At 39.2% G+C, this 16,650-nt stretch overlaps 2 protein-coding genes across 5 annotated transcripts; one reads left to right on the forward strand and one right to left on the reverse strand.

Moving 5' to 3' along the window:
• Nucleotides 1-102: 102 nt before the first annotated feature.
• Nucleotides 103-12,125, forward strand: LOC117294491 (putative pre-mRNA-splicing factor ATP-dependent RNA helicase PRP1). Of its 4 annotated transcripts, none has more exons than XR_004519538.1 (14): nt 103-241; nt 1,166-1,255; nt 1,774-1,957; nt 2,482-2,681; nt 3,374-3,575; nt 4,350-4,526; nt 4,982-5,236; nt 5,645-5,903; nt 6,473-6,664; nt 7,578-7,700; nt 8,262-8,452; nt 8,872-9,041; nt 9,911-11,849; nt 11,924-12,125. XR_004519538.1 is itself a non-coding variant. In XM_033776921.1 (13 exons), exons 1-13 carry the CDS (start codon nt 174-176, stop codon nt 10,026-10,028), a joined length of 2,229 nt encoding a protein of 742 aa, XP_033632812.1. In that variant the 5' UTR covers nt 103-173; the 3' UTR covers nt 10,029-12,125. The 4 variants fall into 4 exon arrangements, 1 of the variants encoding a protein (XP_033632812.1); XR_004519539.1 differs by having other exon boundaries at nt 9,911-11,812; nt 11,850-12,125; XR_004519540.1 differs by having other exon boundaries at nt 9,911-11,812; nt 11,887-12,125.
• LOC117294492 (BRCA2 and CDKN1A-interacting protein-like) lies at nt 11,239-16,518 on the reverse strand. The gene is made up of 7 exons (XM_033776922.1): nt 16,375-16,518; nt 15,091-15,165; nt 14,726-14,806; nt 14,446-14,541; nt 13,893-14,080; nt 13,306-13,492; nt 11,239-12,939 (listed from the first exon to the last, which is right to left on the reverse strand). Exons 1-7 carry the CDS (start codon nt 16,516-16,518, stop codon nt 12,769-12,771), a joined length of 942 nt encoding a protein of 313 aa, XP_033632813.1. The 3' UTR covers nt 11,239-12,768.
• Between the last annotated feature and the right edge of the window lie 132 nt (nt 16,519-16,650).

Below are 16,650 nucleotides of genomic sequence, written 5' to 3' on the forward strand. Positions count from 1 at the left end.
AGTGCTTGTTTTTTTTAATGACAGGAATTTTGATCTTTTTAGATATTTTTCATAAAACGGAAAATGAAAGAGGCACTATGAAACTAGGGTAAATCACTCCAGTGGACGTCGTAAGTCGCCGCAGTCAACGAAACGAAACTGTTAATTATTTTAGCCTAAAATTATCTATAAATATGTCAAAACGACGATTAGATATCAATGATTCTTACTCAAAGAAACGATCTTCAGATTCGGAATACAGGTAAGGAAGTTTGTGTGGAATGATTCTGTCTTTGGAAGTTATTTTTGGATGCATGTTTTCATGTCGGCTGATCGTCGTCCATGGTGTGTGTGTGCAGTGAATCGTTCACTGCTGAACTCTACAGTTTTTCCTTTTTTGTAGCCGACGTTCACTAAAGATGTCAAAAACTTGCAAGAAAAGTATCATAGAAATTAGATAACAAGTTAAAATCAATTCAAATGCGATCTTTATTGCCAAAGAAAGTGTATCTTGAAAAATATCTCACAAACTGATTGGAATTTCTGAAGTTTCATGCACAAGTCCCAAAAATGTGAATAAGGGACTTTGTGGACGCTTGGTGGCAGCAGACTTACCTGCTAGAAAACTCCATTAATCTTGGTAAAGTGCGCAAACTCAGAAGTACCTAACCAATGGAAAATTACCCGTAAGCCTGATGCCACAAAGTCTCCCACCATGGCTGGTCGTGGAAGGTTGATACAAAAAAAGGAAAAGTTTCCGTATGGCGCCACCACTTTTTCATTCGAAATAAAATAATATAGCATCTAATTTACCTGATTGATATATCCCTTTTTTTTTTTAAATGAGTGAAAAAGTGGTGGCACCATACGGAAAGTTATCCGAAAAAAATTGTTTTCGTAAAATATTAAATGTAAAAAAATACTACAGATTTTGTAAATCCTGTAGTATGCATTCCATGAACATCCTGTCAATTAGGTATTGTTTAAACTTGTGCGTACAAGTTTACAATAATTTGTGTGCACAAATTGTACTTCTACTTCTACTATACTACTTGGCAAAGTCCCATGATGGGATATCACGCCAAGATTACGCACTTTTGTGCTTCATTTCTTCTTTGCACTGAATAACTTCAATCAATATGTAACAGTCTATGGATTCTCAATTACTCATTACTTCTTATTACAGAGACCGTGATAAAGACCGCGACCGAGATGACAGAGGAAGATCTTCTGGCGGAATTACATCCGCTCCTCTTTCTATACCATCTAGTGCAAGGTATCCCCTCCACTCTGACAACATGCCTGAAATTACACTGAAACCATGGAAGCAATAGCGTTTATTGTCCTAGTCTTGGCCTTGGTGCCCCATTAAAAGTTTCCCTTAGCCTTGAAGATTTTCCAAATGGAAGTGCCCTTTACAAAATGAAAATGGCTTTGCCCTACACAAAATGAAGTTCCATACCCTTGGGTCCTAATGTAACTGCAACCTGAACACAAATTTGAACTTGAACTTTAGCTTTTATGAATAGAGAATAAATCATTTTATTAAAAAGTCCAACACTATAGTTACTTGATTCAGCATGATTATCAATATCAAGTACGGCTGCTGCCACATAATCATGTCCCTCTGTTAAATTGGTAAGCCTTCAGATAGGTTTCTTCTTTTGCACTGTCCAACATTTCCTAAACTTTACCTAAGCCTTCCAAATTTTAATTTGCTTCAAATTCTTAGAACTTATCCAGTAAAATTTCTTGTAAAATATGACATGATTATCTGCTTTGATTGTCTTCTAGCCGGCAGAACAACCTTGGCATTAACCCTTACAGCATGGCTCCCTATTCGATGCGATACCATACTATACTCGCCAAGCGACGCACACTTCCAGTATGGGAGTACAAGGTTAAGTTCATGGAGATGCTAGATAAGTACAAAGTCATGGTGCTGGTCGGTGAGACGGGCTCCGGAAAAACAACACAGGTCAGTGGCTTGGTTTGAATTGAAAGTCTGATGTGAAATGTTTGGTTTAACCATGTTAACCCTAACGCGTTATTTATATCCCCTGGTAGGAGTTTGCCAAGTTCCCTGATGGGAAGATCATCTCAACAAACAAACAAACAAACAAACACTGATGTGTGATAAACAAAACATAATGTCCACAGATTCACATTAAACTTATACCGTTTGAAGATAATGATAGTAGAAAGCTTACCTTAAAATATTAGTTGCTGAGGTGTTTTAGCTTTTGAGAAATGAAAAAAACATTGTTACGAAAATATGTTTAACCTGCTGAAATAATTTTTGTGACTTGTTATACTCATTTCTATAAAATTACAGCACCTCAGCAAGTAATTTATTTTAAGGGAAGATGTCTACCATCAATATCTTCAAACTGCGAGTTTAATGTAAAGCTGTGTAGATTGTGTTTTGTGTCCTACAAAAAGTACCCGGACCCTTTAAATTCTAAAACACTAATGAAAACACTTTTACTGTTTAAACTCCAGATTCCCCAGTGGTGTCTTGAATACGTCAGAAGCAAGTTTGCAATGTCCAACAAGAAGGGTGTTGCCTGTACACAGCCCAGGAGAGTGGCGGCCATGAGCGTCGCTCAACGTGTCTCAGATGAGATGGATCTGGTTATAGGACAAGAGGTTGGCTACAGTATACGATTTGAAGATTGCACTAGTTCCAAAACACAGCTCAAGTAGGTGGATCTGAATGTTGGTTTGTATGGGATTTTTGTAACTTGGGGACTTTTAACTTCATGTTTTACATTTTTTGAAATAGGGAATTCTGTTTAACATTCTAGAACAACTTAGCCCTTCTATATATTTGGTTTGTGGTAACATCATGTGTATATCTACTTGCCAGGAAGAATTTTTCTTTAGAGAACTGTCTTGCTTCATATTCTACTCCAATAAACTTAGCCTTGTTGTGATCCATCTTAACACCTTTTATTGGACATGATGTAGATTGTCCGTAAGTTTATGCCTGAAATAAAGCCATTTGTAAGTTAGACCAAAGATAAAATTGATCAGACGTATGCGGGACGTACACCATCTATTGCCAGTCTTCACAGTCCCGAAACCACAAACCACAGATTTTGCTACTTGTGTTCCCTTGCTTTCAATCCTTGGGTTGGATATATCTCACAGGCGTATACTGTCTGTCAAAGAACTTGTCCGATTGATTGTACCTTTCCTTAGTGTGTACATATTTGGCAGCACAGGCTTTATTCTCCCCAGGGACCGGAAATGGTTTAAGTGAATGGCTTTAATGGCCCAGTGACCAGGGGTACTAATGTTGGAAGCCCTTTGAGACGCCCTTTGAGTGTAGAAAGCGCTTATAAAAAACGATTTATTATAATTATTATCACTCATCTGAAATCACCTTCAGATACATGACAGACGGTATGTTATTACGTGAGGCCATGACTGATCCGCTGCTTGAGCGCTACGGAGTCATATTACTCGACGAAGCTCATGAGCGTACACTCGCCACCGATATTCTGATGGGTCTGTTGAAGGAGGTAGAGAAGCAGAGATCCGACTTGAAGGTTGTGGTCATGAGCGCCACGCTAGATGCTGGAAAGTTTCAGGTGAGTCTCTTGGAATTCAGTTCACTTTGTTTCAAGATTCAGTTTATTCCACAGACATCCACAAAGTTAGAATATTGAAGAAGTATTGCTGTATGAATGTAATGTACTTTCACATAATTTCACAAAAGATTGTGTAGTTTTAAGATTTTAAGAGCCAGTCAGAAACAATAATAAGAACTCTGCACTCAAGCTCTGGTGTTTCTGATCAGCAGGATATCGGTTCGATTCTAGGTTGTGACACTTATTCCCTTAAACAAGACACTTAAATTTTGTATTGCTGCAACGTTTGGATGGGACGTAAAGCAGCTGGTCTTTTGTGTTCTATAATGCATGTAAAAGTACCCAGTGCACCTATCGTAAAGAGAAGGGGTTGGCCCCTGTGTTTCTGGTTTGATTAGCAGCATATTGCACCACAGCACCTTATAAACCATTACATGGTTCTATGTTAAGGATTAGGTCTCATACTTAAACACGTAGCTTCACATACCTTTGGGGAAAAAAACTACACACTTTGATATGCCAATCAGGTGTAATAAAACACTACATAAGAACTACACATTATTATTACAAACAGGCCTGGAATTTCATCTTTGAGAGGGCAAGGCCATTTTCATTTTGAAAAAGGGGACTTCCGCTGGAAAAATCTTAAAGTCTATGGGAATTTTTGAAAGGGCACCAAGGCCAAAACAAGGGCAACGGAGTCCATGGCCTCCGTGAAATTCCAGGCCTGTACAAAGAATAGCTGTAAACCTAGACACATTATTGCCCTTGCAGGACTACTTTGACCATGCACCTCTGATGACTGTACCCGGCCGTGCCCACCCTGTGGAGATATTCTACACTCCGGAACCAGAGAGGGATTACCTAGAGGCAACTATACGCACTGTCGTTCAGATCCACATGGGAGAAGAGATTGAAGGCGACATCTTGCTCTTCTTGACTGGACAGGAGGTGAGTACGGCGTGCCTAGACAATTCTCAAAACACTCTGCAGTTATTCACGTCTGAGTCAGATTCCCACCTGGTATTTGTAGTTGACAGACTGTGAAGGCCGAGCGGTCAAGGGTGATGGACTCAAGTTCTGTAATTAACTGAATGTGGGTTTGAATCCTGGCCTGCTCAATCGCAACACTTGTGTCCTTCAGTAAGGCACTTATATCATAATTGCTTCTCTCTACCCAGGAGTACAATTGGGTACTGGTGAGAGCTGGAGAGTAACCTGGCATCCTGTCCAGGGGAATAGACAATACTCTCAGTCGTTTAATCTGCTTTAAAGTTGATTGTAGTTATCTCAGAGGATTTTTTTCTGATTTTAGGATTTCTGTCTATGGTTCTTCTGATAAAAAGTCCATGACCTTCAAATGTCCATTTATAAACAAATCCGTATTTACCTATGGTGCCTAACAGGAGATTGAGGAAGCTTGCAAACGTATAAGGCGTGAGGTTGAGAACCTGGGCAACGAGGGCGGAGACATCAAGACCATTCCACTCTACTCCACCCTGCCACCTGCTCTCCAACAGCGTATCTTCGAGCCGCCACCACCCAACAAAGCCAATGGTGCCATCGGCAGGAAGGTGGTTATTTCAACTAACATTGCGGAGACTTCGCTCACAATCGATGGCGTGGTGTTTGTGATTGACCCTGGATTCGCGAAACAAAAGGTTAGAATACTTTGACACTCTTCATGATCTTTTTCAAGGAGTTTCGAAATACAGCACTTCTTTGAATTTAATGTGGATCTGTAAAAAGGCGGCATTCATTTTGCTTGATCATGAAACAATGTTTATGTAATCATGATCTTCCTTCATAGTTCATAGTTCAATTTATTTCCACTCAATCATTTCAAATGACAAAGTATAACATTACAGGAGGAAAAGAAAACAAGCATGTTGGATGGAGACCCCCCCCTTCCCCCAAATTTGTGTAAATACATAAATATCTATGAGAAAGAACAATTGTGTAGAACATACTGAAATAATTGAAGACACACAAACTAGAGACACAATTAAAGACACAATCTCATTGATTGGAATTGATCATTGTTTTGCTTTGTCAATGAACCCATACAGGTGTACAACCCTCGCATCAGGGTAGAGTCTCTCCTGGTGTCGCCCATCAGCAAGGCCAGTGCCCAGCAGCGAGCTGGTCGTGCTGGCCGTACCAAACCGGGCAAGTGTTTCCGTCTGTACACGGAGAAGGCGTACCAGACAGAGATGCAGGATAACACCTACCCGGAGATCCTTAGGTCTAATCTCGGCACGGTGGTCTTACAGCTGAAGAAACTTGGAATTGACGATCTGGTTCACTTTGACTTTATGGATCCACCTGGTAAATATAAAATTGGTGTCAAAAATTCACTATTTCCTTTCTTTGACCCTTTTCACAAACATAATAATTAAATCAATGGCTATAGATGATCTCACTCAAAGTGATAGGGTTGAAAATTGTTTTCTTTTTATTAATGATTTAATTATTTATTTTATATTGTCTCTATTCCATAAAATAATCAGAATTCAGACTTTTTAAAGTCTGTCGGGATAACGGGAAAATGCTGTAACTTTTCTCCAAACAAAATAAGTCATGCTCTTTGATCTACTTTTCTAGCACTGATGATACTTTGCCCAAATGCTCTTCTGAGTCTACAGCTCCAGGGGTTACCAAAAGGTGGAAATGCTATCATTTCAATGTCCCTCCAAATGGGTTCCAGTTTAGACTTTTTTGTCAGTACAGACTCTCACCCCTGCTTTGACTGACAGTGCCTTTGAAACGCTCCGGTAGAAATTTACAATTTCCTCAAAGAGTGCCCTTTACTTTGGAGAAAATGCCTTAGTGCCCTTGTCTTTTTAAAAATGAAGCATATAGGGCTACAAGGCTAACCACGACTTGCTTTCTTTCAGCGCCTGAAACTCTCATGAGAGCGCTGGAGCTTCTGAACTACCTCGGGGCGCTGGATGACAACGGAGACCTGACAGAGCTGGGTTCAATGATGGCAGAGTTTCCGCTGGATCCACAGCTAGGGAAGATGGTCATCGCCAGCGCAGACAACAACTGCTCCAATGAGATCCTTTCCATCACGGCCATGCTGTCAGGTAATGCTGATGTGGAGGTGTGCAAATGCAGATGAAAGTGTGTGGATTTGAGAAAAATATTTCCTAGTTAGGCGTTTCGGTAACTCTTACCTTGTCAAGAAATGTGTGTGGATGTTTATGCAAATTCAATTAGTGGTGCTTTGTTTTGTGTGGATTTGAAACAAATGATTCCTTGTTAGGTGTCCAAAATGGTGACCCCAAAATGCCTTGGCGTACCTTGTCAAGAAATGTGTGCGAATGTTTATGAGTAATCAGTTAGTTATGCTTTGTTGTACATGTTCTCTGAAAACTGAGGGTCCATCTAAGACTCAAATTTTGGTAGTTTAAGCGAGGTCCACGGAATAGTTTTTACTTTGTTTTTTTCTTACTACCCAATCTGGGGAATTTTTAATAGTTTTAACTTGATGTTTTTGTGATATTGAACTGTAAAAAATACACATGTATTTTTTTTTGCGTTTTGCCCTGAGTTTACCAGTCCTGATTGTAGACCCTGCTTTCAGTCAAAATTTTGTGAGTGAGAGAAGGTGATTTGTGTTGGTGTGCGCAAGAAATCAGTTGCAAACTTTTCTAAAAATTCAATTGAGAAAATATTGAAATGAGCAGTGAGAAGATTTTGAACAGTTGTGGACACTCTATTAGCTTAGATTTAGCTGTTTTGGATGAGCAAAGCAGAAACAAACCATACAATTTCGGGTTAAAAAAGAAAGAGTTCAAAATCTGTGTCTCTAAGAAATTACAACGACCCCCTTCTTGTTTAAGTTTAAAGGGACCATCGTCTGATACGACACACATGGTTGACTTACAACCCCAGCCGATCTCGTGGCTGTAGCTCCCTAGGTGTTCTTGGGCCTCCTTATACTAAACGGGGATCGGACGGTCGTTTCTTGGCGGCCACCACCCAACATTGATTTAGTTCCACAGTGTTTTCTGCGACCGAATGAGGCCAAGAAGGCAGCAGATGAGGCCAAGATGCGGTTCGCTCACATCGATGGGGATCACCTCACCATTCTCAATGTCTACCATGCTTTCAAACAGAGTGAGTAGTACCTGAGTTCTTTTACAGTTTTTTTGAAAGTTTGTCCTTTGTACTGAGGCGTTTTCCACCTACTTAAGGATGTAGCCCTCCCTTAAACTCCCTCAATATGTTCTTTTTGTTTGAGATCCTTGTCCTCCCAGCTACCATTTCTTTATCGTCCCTCCATCTTTTCTTTGTATCTTTTCCTCCCTACTTTGTCTGTCATTCTTGCTACAGCCGGGCTTGAACTTGGAGCTTTAAGCAAAACATTTGTTACTAGCCCAGAAATATTTTGCAAGACCAGAATCAAGATTAGGAAAAACTGTCCTCACAGATAAACACAGTTTTATTATTTGAACCAGCTTGTCTAATTAAAAGATATTTGTTAGACACACCATGATTTGTTTGTTGTTCAATATTACTCAGTACGGTGTCATTGTTCAATTGAAAACCACAAGACCACCAAACTTTCATGTAGATCTGCTACATGTCCAGCCCATTTAAATTTGTGTGTGTAGACTTATGATGTTCTGTCGTTTAGTCATGCTAATAAGTTTTGTCTTGGTTTTTTGTGCTGAGCAGACAATGAGGATGTCCAGTGGTGTTACGATAACTTCATCCAGAGTCGATCGTTGAAGTCAGCAGACAACGTCAGGCAGCAGTTGGCCCGCATCATGGATCGTTTCGCTCTGAAGCGCACCAGCACAGATTTCAACAGCAAAGACTACTACGTCAACATCCGCAAGGCTCTCGTCTCCGGCTTTTTCATGCAGGTAAGATTATGGATTTTCTTGAAATTATTTCAGCAGCCATAGTCAATGTTGTAGTTTTTTTTTTTTCTGGTGTTGCACTGAGTAAACATCCTGAACTGTCATTACTTAGTTTTAAACCTCCTGACTTGTACCATCTGGGAGGTTTTGAACCTAGATTAAAGGGGAACCCAGGCCCAAAAGTCATTTTCAGGTACAGTGTTGAAGCTAGACCAGTTTTAGTGGTGGGCTCCAAATCCAATTTAGTCCTTCAAGGGCGAACCGTTCTACAAAATTATTCATGGTTAGATATGGGGCTATCATCGCTGAAATCTGCAAGAAATCTATGCTTGGCACCACAGTGTAGTTTGCCCACTGTGGCTACAACACTGGTTAAGTACTTATAATCTCATTTCTTATTCATTACATTCCATGACATTCAGGTAGCTCATCTAGAGCGAACAGGGCACTATCTCACCGTCAAAGATAACCAGATTGTGCAGTTGCATCCCTCTACGTGTCTGGATCACAAACCAGAATGGGTGCTGTACAATGAGTTTGTCCTGACTACCAAGAACTACATCCGTACAGTGACGGACATCAAACCAGACTGGTAAGACAAGTCTTCAAAGTTTTGCAATTTTAAAAATGAAAAATGTTTAAAGGCAGTGGACACTATTGGTAATTACTCAAAATAATTATTATCATAAAACCTTTCTTGATTACGCGTAATGGGGAGAGGTTGATAGTATAAAACATGAGAAATAGCTCCCTCTGAAGTGTTGATTTTCGAGAAAGAAGTAATTTTCCAGGAATTTGATTTTGAGACCTCATATTTAGAATTTGAGGTCTCGAAATCAAGCATCTGAAAGCACATAACTTAGTGTGACCACGGTGCGACAAGGTCTTTTTTCTTTCATTATTATCTCGCAATTTCAACGATCGATTGACCTCAAATTTACACAGGTTTGTTATTTTATGCATATGTTGAGATACACCAACTGTGAAGACTAGTCTTTGACAATGACCAATAGTGTCCAGTGTCTTTAAATAAAAGATGTTTGAATTTTTTTTCTCCTGATGGATTTTGATTTATGATGCCGTATCAAAATGGGAAAACCTTTTGAGCCACAGAAAAAAATAAAACAAAGCACTCTTTGCATAGCAAGAAGTTGATTTGTTAATGTGTTGTAAATCTATTTTTTGTTGATTTACTTTTTTACTGTATACTGTAGTCATATCTTGGTGTAATTTTAAATATTTTTCAGGGATTTTGCTTTTGTTTTTTTACTGTAATTCACTGTCTATTAATTTATATTCTCTGTAATACCTTTATATGTATGTATTGTATCATTAACTTTCTGTATTCATATTAGTTAACATTTGTATTTGTTGTGAACCTTTGAAAAGCAGTGTTTAATTGAAAAGTTCCTTTGACTACAACACTGGTTAATTTTTAATGCTCATTCTATTTCTCCTTAGGTTGATCAGAATCGCTCGTCAGTATTACGACATGAGAAACTTTCCCGACTGCGAGGCAAAGCGTGTCCTTGAACGTATCATCGCCAAGGTACAAGCGCAAGAGTACTCCAAGCAGTGAGCAGTCCCCTTACCTCCACCAACCATTACAATCGACAACACCAGCAACTTTATGCAACCCAAGCGGTGAGCACAGTCCCACACAGTAATCTTAGCTCCACTAACACCGACATTTCAATTGACGACACCTTTTTTGGTCATCTTTATAATAAAACAGCAACTATTGGCATTCTTTGTGATATTGGTTTCTACTCACGACAAGAAACTGGCCAACCTCATTGTATGGGAAAGAGACTCATGGTAATACCAAGCAAAGAACAGTACCAGGTAGAATGGCTAAAAGTAGTAAAAGCAGAAGGGGGAAAAAAGATAGAAAAGGGGATTCATCTCCTGCAAGGTTAGAACAAAAGTATCAAATTTGAAGGGAAACAAATGTAAATACATTACTGCAATGGCCCACCAATACACGTGTAATGATAAACAGCATAGTTGAGTTTTACACACTGCACTCCGCTTTAATACATATTTAAATTATTTGGGAATCTCTTTTTGTCGGAGATAAAACTTGTTTAAAGTTGAGTTTGACAGTGTGCCAGTTTGGTTCTGATGTTAAGAAATGAGCAAGTTGACTGACTATGCTAAACATGTGTTGTTTCTGATAGTGTATTTGTTTTTACACTTGTAGTAATATTTGCTCGACAATTGTGGGTTGTGACCACCCTAAATGGATGGGACACACCTCCAGCTGATCACTAGGATGGATTTTTGTCCCAAGGATCTTTTCCAAAATTCGGCTTGGGTTCTGGCTTCGTCTCCATCAAATTTGGGGGAGTGTTTATTTTGCAAAGCTTGAACCCGGCACTGAGGTTTGAAAAAAAGTCCTTGATCTATTTTCTTGACAATGCAAAAAAATGGAAGTTTGCCAAGCAAGCATAATTTGAAAACAAAGGGTTACCAGTCTGAGTCTTTGTCCGATGGGACCAGCATCATTTGGAGGGAATTTATTAAGGATTTGCTGATTGGTGGTGTAATATGCATTTGCCAAAAAGTTATAATTAGTAATTGAAACAGTTCTTAGTAACAACCTCAAAAATGCACATTTGTATAACTAGGATCAAAGAGGTTATGCAAGTCTCACTTGCAACCTAAATAATTAGACAAGTTAATTTCTGTTTGGATTCTTCATATCGGGTATAATTTATTGTATAAGTTGCTTAAAACATTACCAACATTCTTATTATTAGTTATGGAAAGATGATGCGCAAACAATGCGGGCTTCTATATCTCAAATGCCTATTGAATATTTAGGTGTTTTTTACCCTTACACCAATTTGTATTAAGCCCTGTATACCCGGTACTTTCCAGAGTTCTGTGGAAACAACATCCACAGGCAATATAGCTTGGGTGGGATTCGAACCCACAGCCATTGTCATTTAAGAGCAGATATCTTGTATCACTAGATCACCGAGCTATCCAGAGGCAGTTAAAATAGGGTTAAAACCAAGTACATGTAATACTATTTATTATTGTTGCAAAATTTACAAGTTTAAAATTAACGTCGACTGTTCATTCTTATTGGCACCTTTTTAGAAATCACAACTTTGGCTATGGCTTCAAATGGGACTTAAAACAGTCAGATAGAGCCCAAGCATAAGCCTCAGCTGAAAACAAGTGTTTCAAATATATTTATTGTGGTTTGCATTATGATAATGGTTCATGTAACAAATTTTATGGCAACATTTCACTGATCCACTTCACAAAACCAATTGCTCATCAAAATACATTTCATAGACATAATTTGACACCAATCAGAAGTGATAAATACATCACATAGTTATTTGGCCGGTAACCAGTGCAGCTGTACGAAATTGCCCATTGGCAGGTAACCAGTGCAGCTGTACGAAATTGCCCATTGGCAGGTAACCAGTGCAGCTGTACGAAATTGCCCCTTGGCAGGTAACCCTATCCCTAATGAGGTAGCCAGTTGGGCGACTGATGGGTGAATATATACACCCCCATGCTTTTGTACCCAGGTTGGCTACTAATTCAATGGTCTGTTATGGCCACCTTTCAATACTGTGTAAATATGGTTTTTCCCTTATATTAAAACTGAGCTTTGTAGAATTAAACCAAATAGAGATGGCACTGAACAAAATAACTTTACTTTATGTATGTTTTTATTTATTTATAAATTGTCAGTTATACACCTTAAACAAGTTGACTACATGTTCATTATAGAATCTTGGCCTGATACTTCACTGAAGCAACACTAGAGACGATCACTGTTTGTCCCCGAATCAAGTCTTAATACCAAATGATTGTTCTGATAGAAATTTGCCTAACTGTTTGCTCTTAACAAATAGTCCTATTACAGAGATTAAGTCAGTAACTGACCTCAAAGAAATGTCTTTTAAATTCGTGGTGCTCTTGTAGCGTCCTCATTCAAGTGCGGAAAAAGTTGGGGCACCAACATTTTAAAGGGCACCAAGGCAATGAAGTATCAGGCCTGTATTTCCGTAACAACAAAATTACATTTTAAAAACTATGCACAAGTCTGAATGCAGGCTTTTCCAAAAGTAATCTTTAATTTTCGATTTGTGCATTAAGAAACTTCATGTGGATTAACTCTATGAATGAAGGCAACTGAACTTCAAAAAACCAGGTTCCGTCGTTGATTTCCACACAATTTCAGATGAAGGACTTCACAACCGACACAAAGATTTGAAAAACTCTTGTAGTACTAAAAGTCCAATCTTGAGATCTCTGTTAAGCTGTTTGTCAGGCCTTTTTGTCAGGGCTTTTCAGACTGTAAGATTCTCTTCTATTTGTGACAGAACATCTGAGATGTGAGATGCAGGTATGACCATAACAGTCCTGTATGTTTTTAGTTCTGTGTCGTCAAAAGACCAGGTACCAGCTAAAGCAGTGTCACTCTCCTCAGAGACTGGGTAGTTGAACGATAGTACAGCAGCCTGGAGAGGGAAGCCAACATATAATTACAAATTTATAAGATCAATTTTAGAAAACAATGTTGCCTGCAGAGTACAATCTTTTTGAACATGCAGTTCATTTTATTAGGGATGGTTTCCTTGAACCTAAAAAGTGTTCTTAAAGAAGTGGAGTGTGGGTTTGAGTCCTGGTCATGGCACGTGTGTCCTTGAGCAAGACACTTCACCATAAATGACGTTACAAGACATCATTGCTCAAAATTATACAAAATACAGAAAATACCCATCAATACACAAAGAACAGAACATACCAAACCATAATAACTTGTGCAGACGGCACAAATATCTCTTCTGCCTCTAGCATTTGATGACTACTTATTCTCAACTGACCTTAAGAAAGTATTCATCTTCTGCATTAGTGAACATCAGTTCACTCTGCATCTGTTGCTGGGCCCCTTTCTTCTTCTTCTTCTTGCTCTTTGTGGGCAAGCTGTTCTCCCTATAACTCTTGCAGATGAGCAGGAAGTAGTCAAGTTTGAACTTGGGGTTCTTTCTTGATGCTAACTCAAGGTCTTTTCTGGAGGAAAGTAATGGCAAGCACAAAGAGAAGTTGTTTAACCACTGGTTTTTCTCAGAACCACCACCGCTTATAAGAGATTTATTACACTGTGTCCCGGCAACCTTCACTTGAAATAGATAAAATTAAAAATTGCAAGGGTTGAAAAAAAACGCAAAGTAGTGCCTTCTAACATTGTGCACAAGGCGCTATCAAGAAGTAAAGATTTTTATAGCAAGTTCCATTCATGCCCCAGACCCCTATAATTATCGGTCACCCAATATCATCACGGCAGACTGCAACCAGATTTTATCTTTTACAATGTTCATTGGAGTTACATAAAACTTAACGCACATAGCCAATTTTCCCCCAAAACTTATTTACAAACATGTTGCACCGCCACACAACAATCCATACTTACTGCAGGCTTTTGTGAAGAGGCGGGGCTAGCTGAGGCGGAATATTAATAAACCTCTCGTTAAGAAGGAGGCCTACGCTGTGCTTGGGGTCATCAATGATCCGAAGTAACTCCTCCCTCTCTGCGGCTGATCCACATTTTGAACATCTCTCATCCAGAAGACTCCGTACACTTTTGATGCAATTTTCATCCTAAAACAAACAATAATCGGAAACGATCTAAATAACCAAAGTAGATATTGATACAGCAAACCGAAAAAACCATTATGACTCCACCATACATTAGGTGCGTTCGTTTAGCTTCCCTGGGTTGACCCAGTCTGCCCCGGTACGTTCGATTAGCTTTGACGGGGCTCACCCAGGTCAGCCCCCAGTGCCCTGCTTGTGGAGTGGGTCACTTGAGGGTGACCTGAGGTGCATGCCGTCACCACGAGAGGGCGAGTGTGATCGTTCGATTAGCTCTTGTCAGGGGCTCACCCGAGTGAGCACCGCGGGGTAGACCCTGGGAAGCTAAACGAACGCACCCATTGCCTCAAACCACAAGTTGTAAATCTTACCCTTTTGTCTGAGATGTTGATGACTGAGATGAAGCCATAGATGTTGTCATCATCTTCACTGGAATCACTCTCCTCAGCCAACTGATCCGCACTTTGCTACAAGTAAAAGAAAAACTGGTAATTAACCGAGCCATACTGAATTGATGTAATAAATTGCATTCAGTGAAGTCAACTGTTTTTGGTTTCAACCCTTACATAAATTCACCCTGACCACTGATTACTGGGCAGGCTCGATGGTCTAGAGGTGTAAACAGTTATGGGTAGGTCTAACATAGCTTACCTTGAGAACGCTTCCAACATGATTCTGTGACAAAACCAAGTTGGTCATCTCCGATAAATTAACTTGGCTCTTCAAGAAAAGCTGCAAAAAACAAATAATACCCAATTATCATAAAAGAAGTTGTGTTAAAGAGGGAAGAGTTTCAGTAGAAAAAAAATAGAGTCATCACACATTCTGTGCATTTGAATGGTTTCATGTGGTGGCGACAGTGATGAGACCAATGTTAAAAGCGGAGCCATTAACAGCTAAACAAGGTGGGCTAGTGGTTAATAAACTGTCTCATTTTGGAAAATGATAAACTACCATTGAAAAGTTTGAGGTTTAGTCGTCATTTGATAGTTAATTCTCAACAAACCAAGTCTAACCTGCAGCAGTAATCTCTTGATTCCATGGAAGTCGTCCTCCTGCGGTGGCAAAGCTTCGAACTCAACTTGGATTTCCTGTCAGAAAAGAACAGTTTTGAGGGGTCCTACTAAAAGCCGACAACTCGCCGACAACGCCGACAACAAGTCCAGAGCGCCGACAACTCGCCGCCAACAAGTTTTAATTACCTCGAAAATTGCCAATATACCATAGATGTATTAGAACTATATGTGTTCTGTAATATAAACATAAATTTAATGGAAAAACTTCACGAAAAGTGTGAATTTTTAACCAGAAAAAAAACTGAACGTTCACGGAAAACGGTCGGACGCCATCTTGGCTTAAAATCGTGTTCGGACCAGTCCATTATGATGCGGGTGAGTCAGACTTAGCAATAGAGGGCGGGCGTCATGCACTGTGCACACTGCAGTGAAGGTCTTCACATGAAGCCCACCCTCTGTTGTTAATAAGTGCTAAATCTACCCGTATCATAATGGTCTGGTCCAAACACGGTTTTTAAGCCAAGATGGCGTCCGACCGCTTTTCGTGCAAGTGAAGTTTTTTTCTGGTTAAAAATTCACACTTTTTGTGAAGTTTTTCCATTAACTTTATGTTTATATTACAGAACACATATAGTTTTAATACATCTATGGTTTATTGGCCATTTTTGAGGGAATTAAAACTTGTTGGCGGCGAGTTGTCGGCGTTCTGGACTTGTTGTCGGCGTTGTCGGCGAGTTGTCGGCTTTTAGTAGGACCGGTTTTGAGGGTAGGTATAATTTTATGGTGACTGTGTGCAACAAACACACGTGTAAACATTCAGTCACAGCTGGGATGGCTGGATTATAAATCCATTAGTGTTGATGTGTGAACATGTCAACATGACAGGTCAGTGATGAGAAAGGTTGTCCTACTTATTGATAGGGGCACATGTTTTTTTATCAGAATTTTAAATGAAAAAAACAAACTTTGTTACATTCTAAATTTATAATTTAATAATTTTTAACAGACTTTAATTTAAAAAAATCCTATTCCTGAACTAGAAAAGATTGCCCAAAATCTACAAAATATCTTTCATATTTAAAGTCCCAGAACTTAAATATCAGTAGCACTAATGACTAATTGACTATGAGGCTGAGTTAGTCCCAACATATCACTTCGTGGTCCATTTGTTTCGGTCGCTCCCATGTGCTTGTGTGTACACACGTGACATGCACATGACATATGTCCGGAATCTGGGCCACAAGACAAACGCTCTCACATCATGTAATTTTGTTCATGAATCACCTCATTAAATTCTTCATGTGGTGAATCGTCATCATATCCCTCTTCGTCTTCATCTGGACTCGAATCATTGTCTTTGTCTTTATTTGGTGGACCTTCTACGTCTAGATTCTCCTCAACACGTCGCTTTTTACCGTAAGTCGCCATCTTGGAATTAATTTTGACTCGTTCACAAATATTCACACATCTAAACTGCAATACAAGATATATTTATTTTTAAGAACTAATATAAAAAATAATATATTTCTTGATTTTTTTCTTAAAAAGATGTTAGATAGG

The sequence above is a fragment of the Asterias rubens genome, chromosome 9, assembly GCF_902459465.1.
Source record: "Asterias rubens chromosome 9, eAstRub1.3, whole genome shotgun sequence".
Taxonomy (NCBI): Eukaryota; Metazoa; Echinodermata; class Asteroidea; order Forcipulatida; family Asteriidae; genus Asterias; species Asterias rubens.

Bases quoted from the DNA above. Each gene is read 5' to 3' on its own strand.
- LOC117294491 (XM_033776921.1), top strand. From the start codon at position 174: ATGTCAAAACGACGATTAGATATCAATGATTCTTACTCAAAGAAACGA. The intron at 4,527-4,981 runs GTGAGTACGGCG...GGTGCCTAACAG, and splicing joins TCTTCTTGACTGGACAGGAG to GAGATTGAGGAAGCTTGCAA. The intron at 7,701-8,261 runs GTGAGTAGTACC...TGTGCTGAGCAG, and splicing joins CTACCATGCTTTCAAACAGA to ACAATGAGGATGTCCAGTGG.
- LOC117294492 (XM_033776922.1), bottom strand. From the start codon at position 16,518: ATGGCGACTTACGGTAAAAAGCGACGTGTTGAGGAGAATCTAGACGTA. The intron at 15,166-16,374 runs GTGATTCATGAA...CTTTTCTGACAG, and splicing joins CACATGAAGAATTTAATGAG to GAAATCCAAGTTGAGTTCGA. The intron at 13,493-13,892 runs GTAAGTATGGAT...ACTTTCCTCCAG, and splicing joins CCTCTTCACAAAAGCCTGCA to AAAAGACCTTGAGTTAGCAT.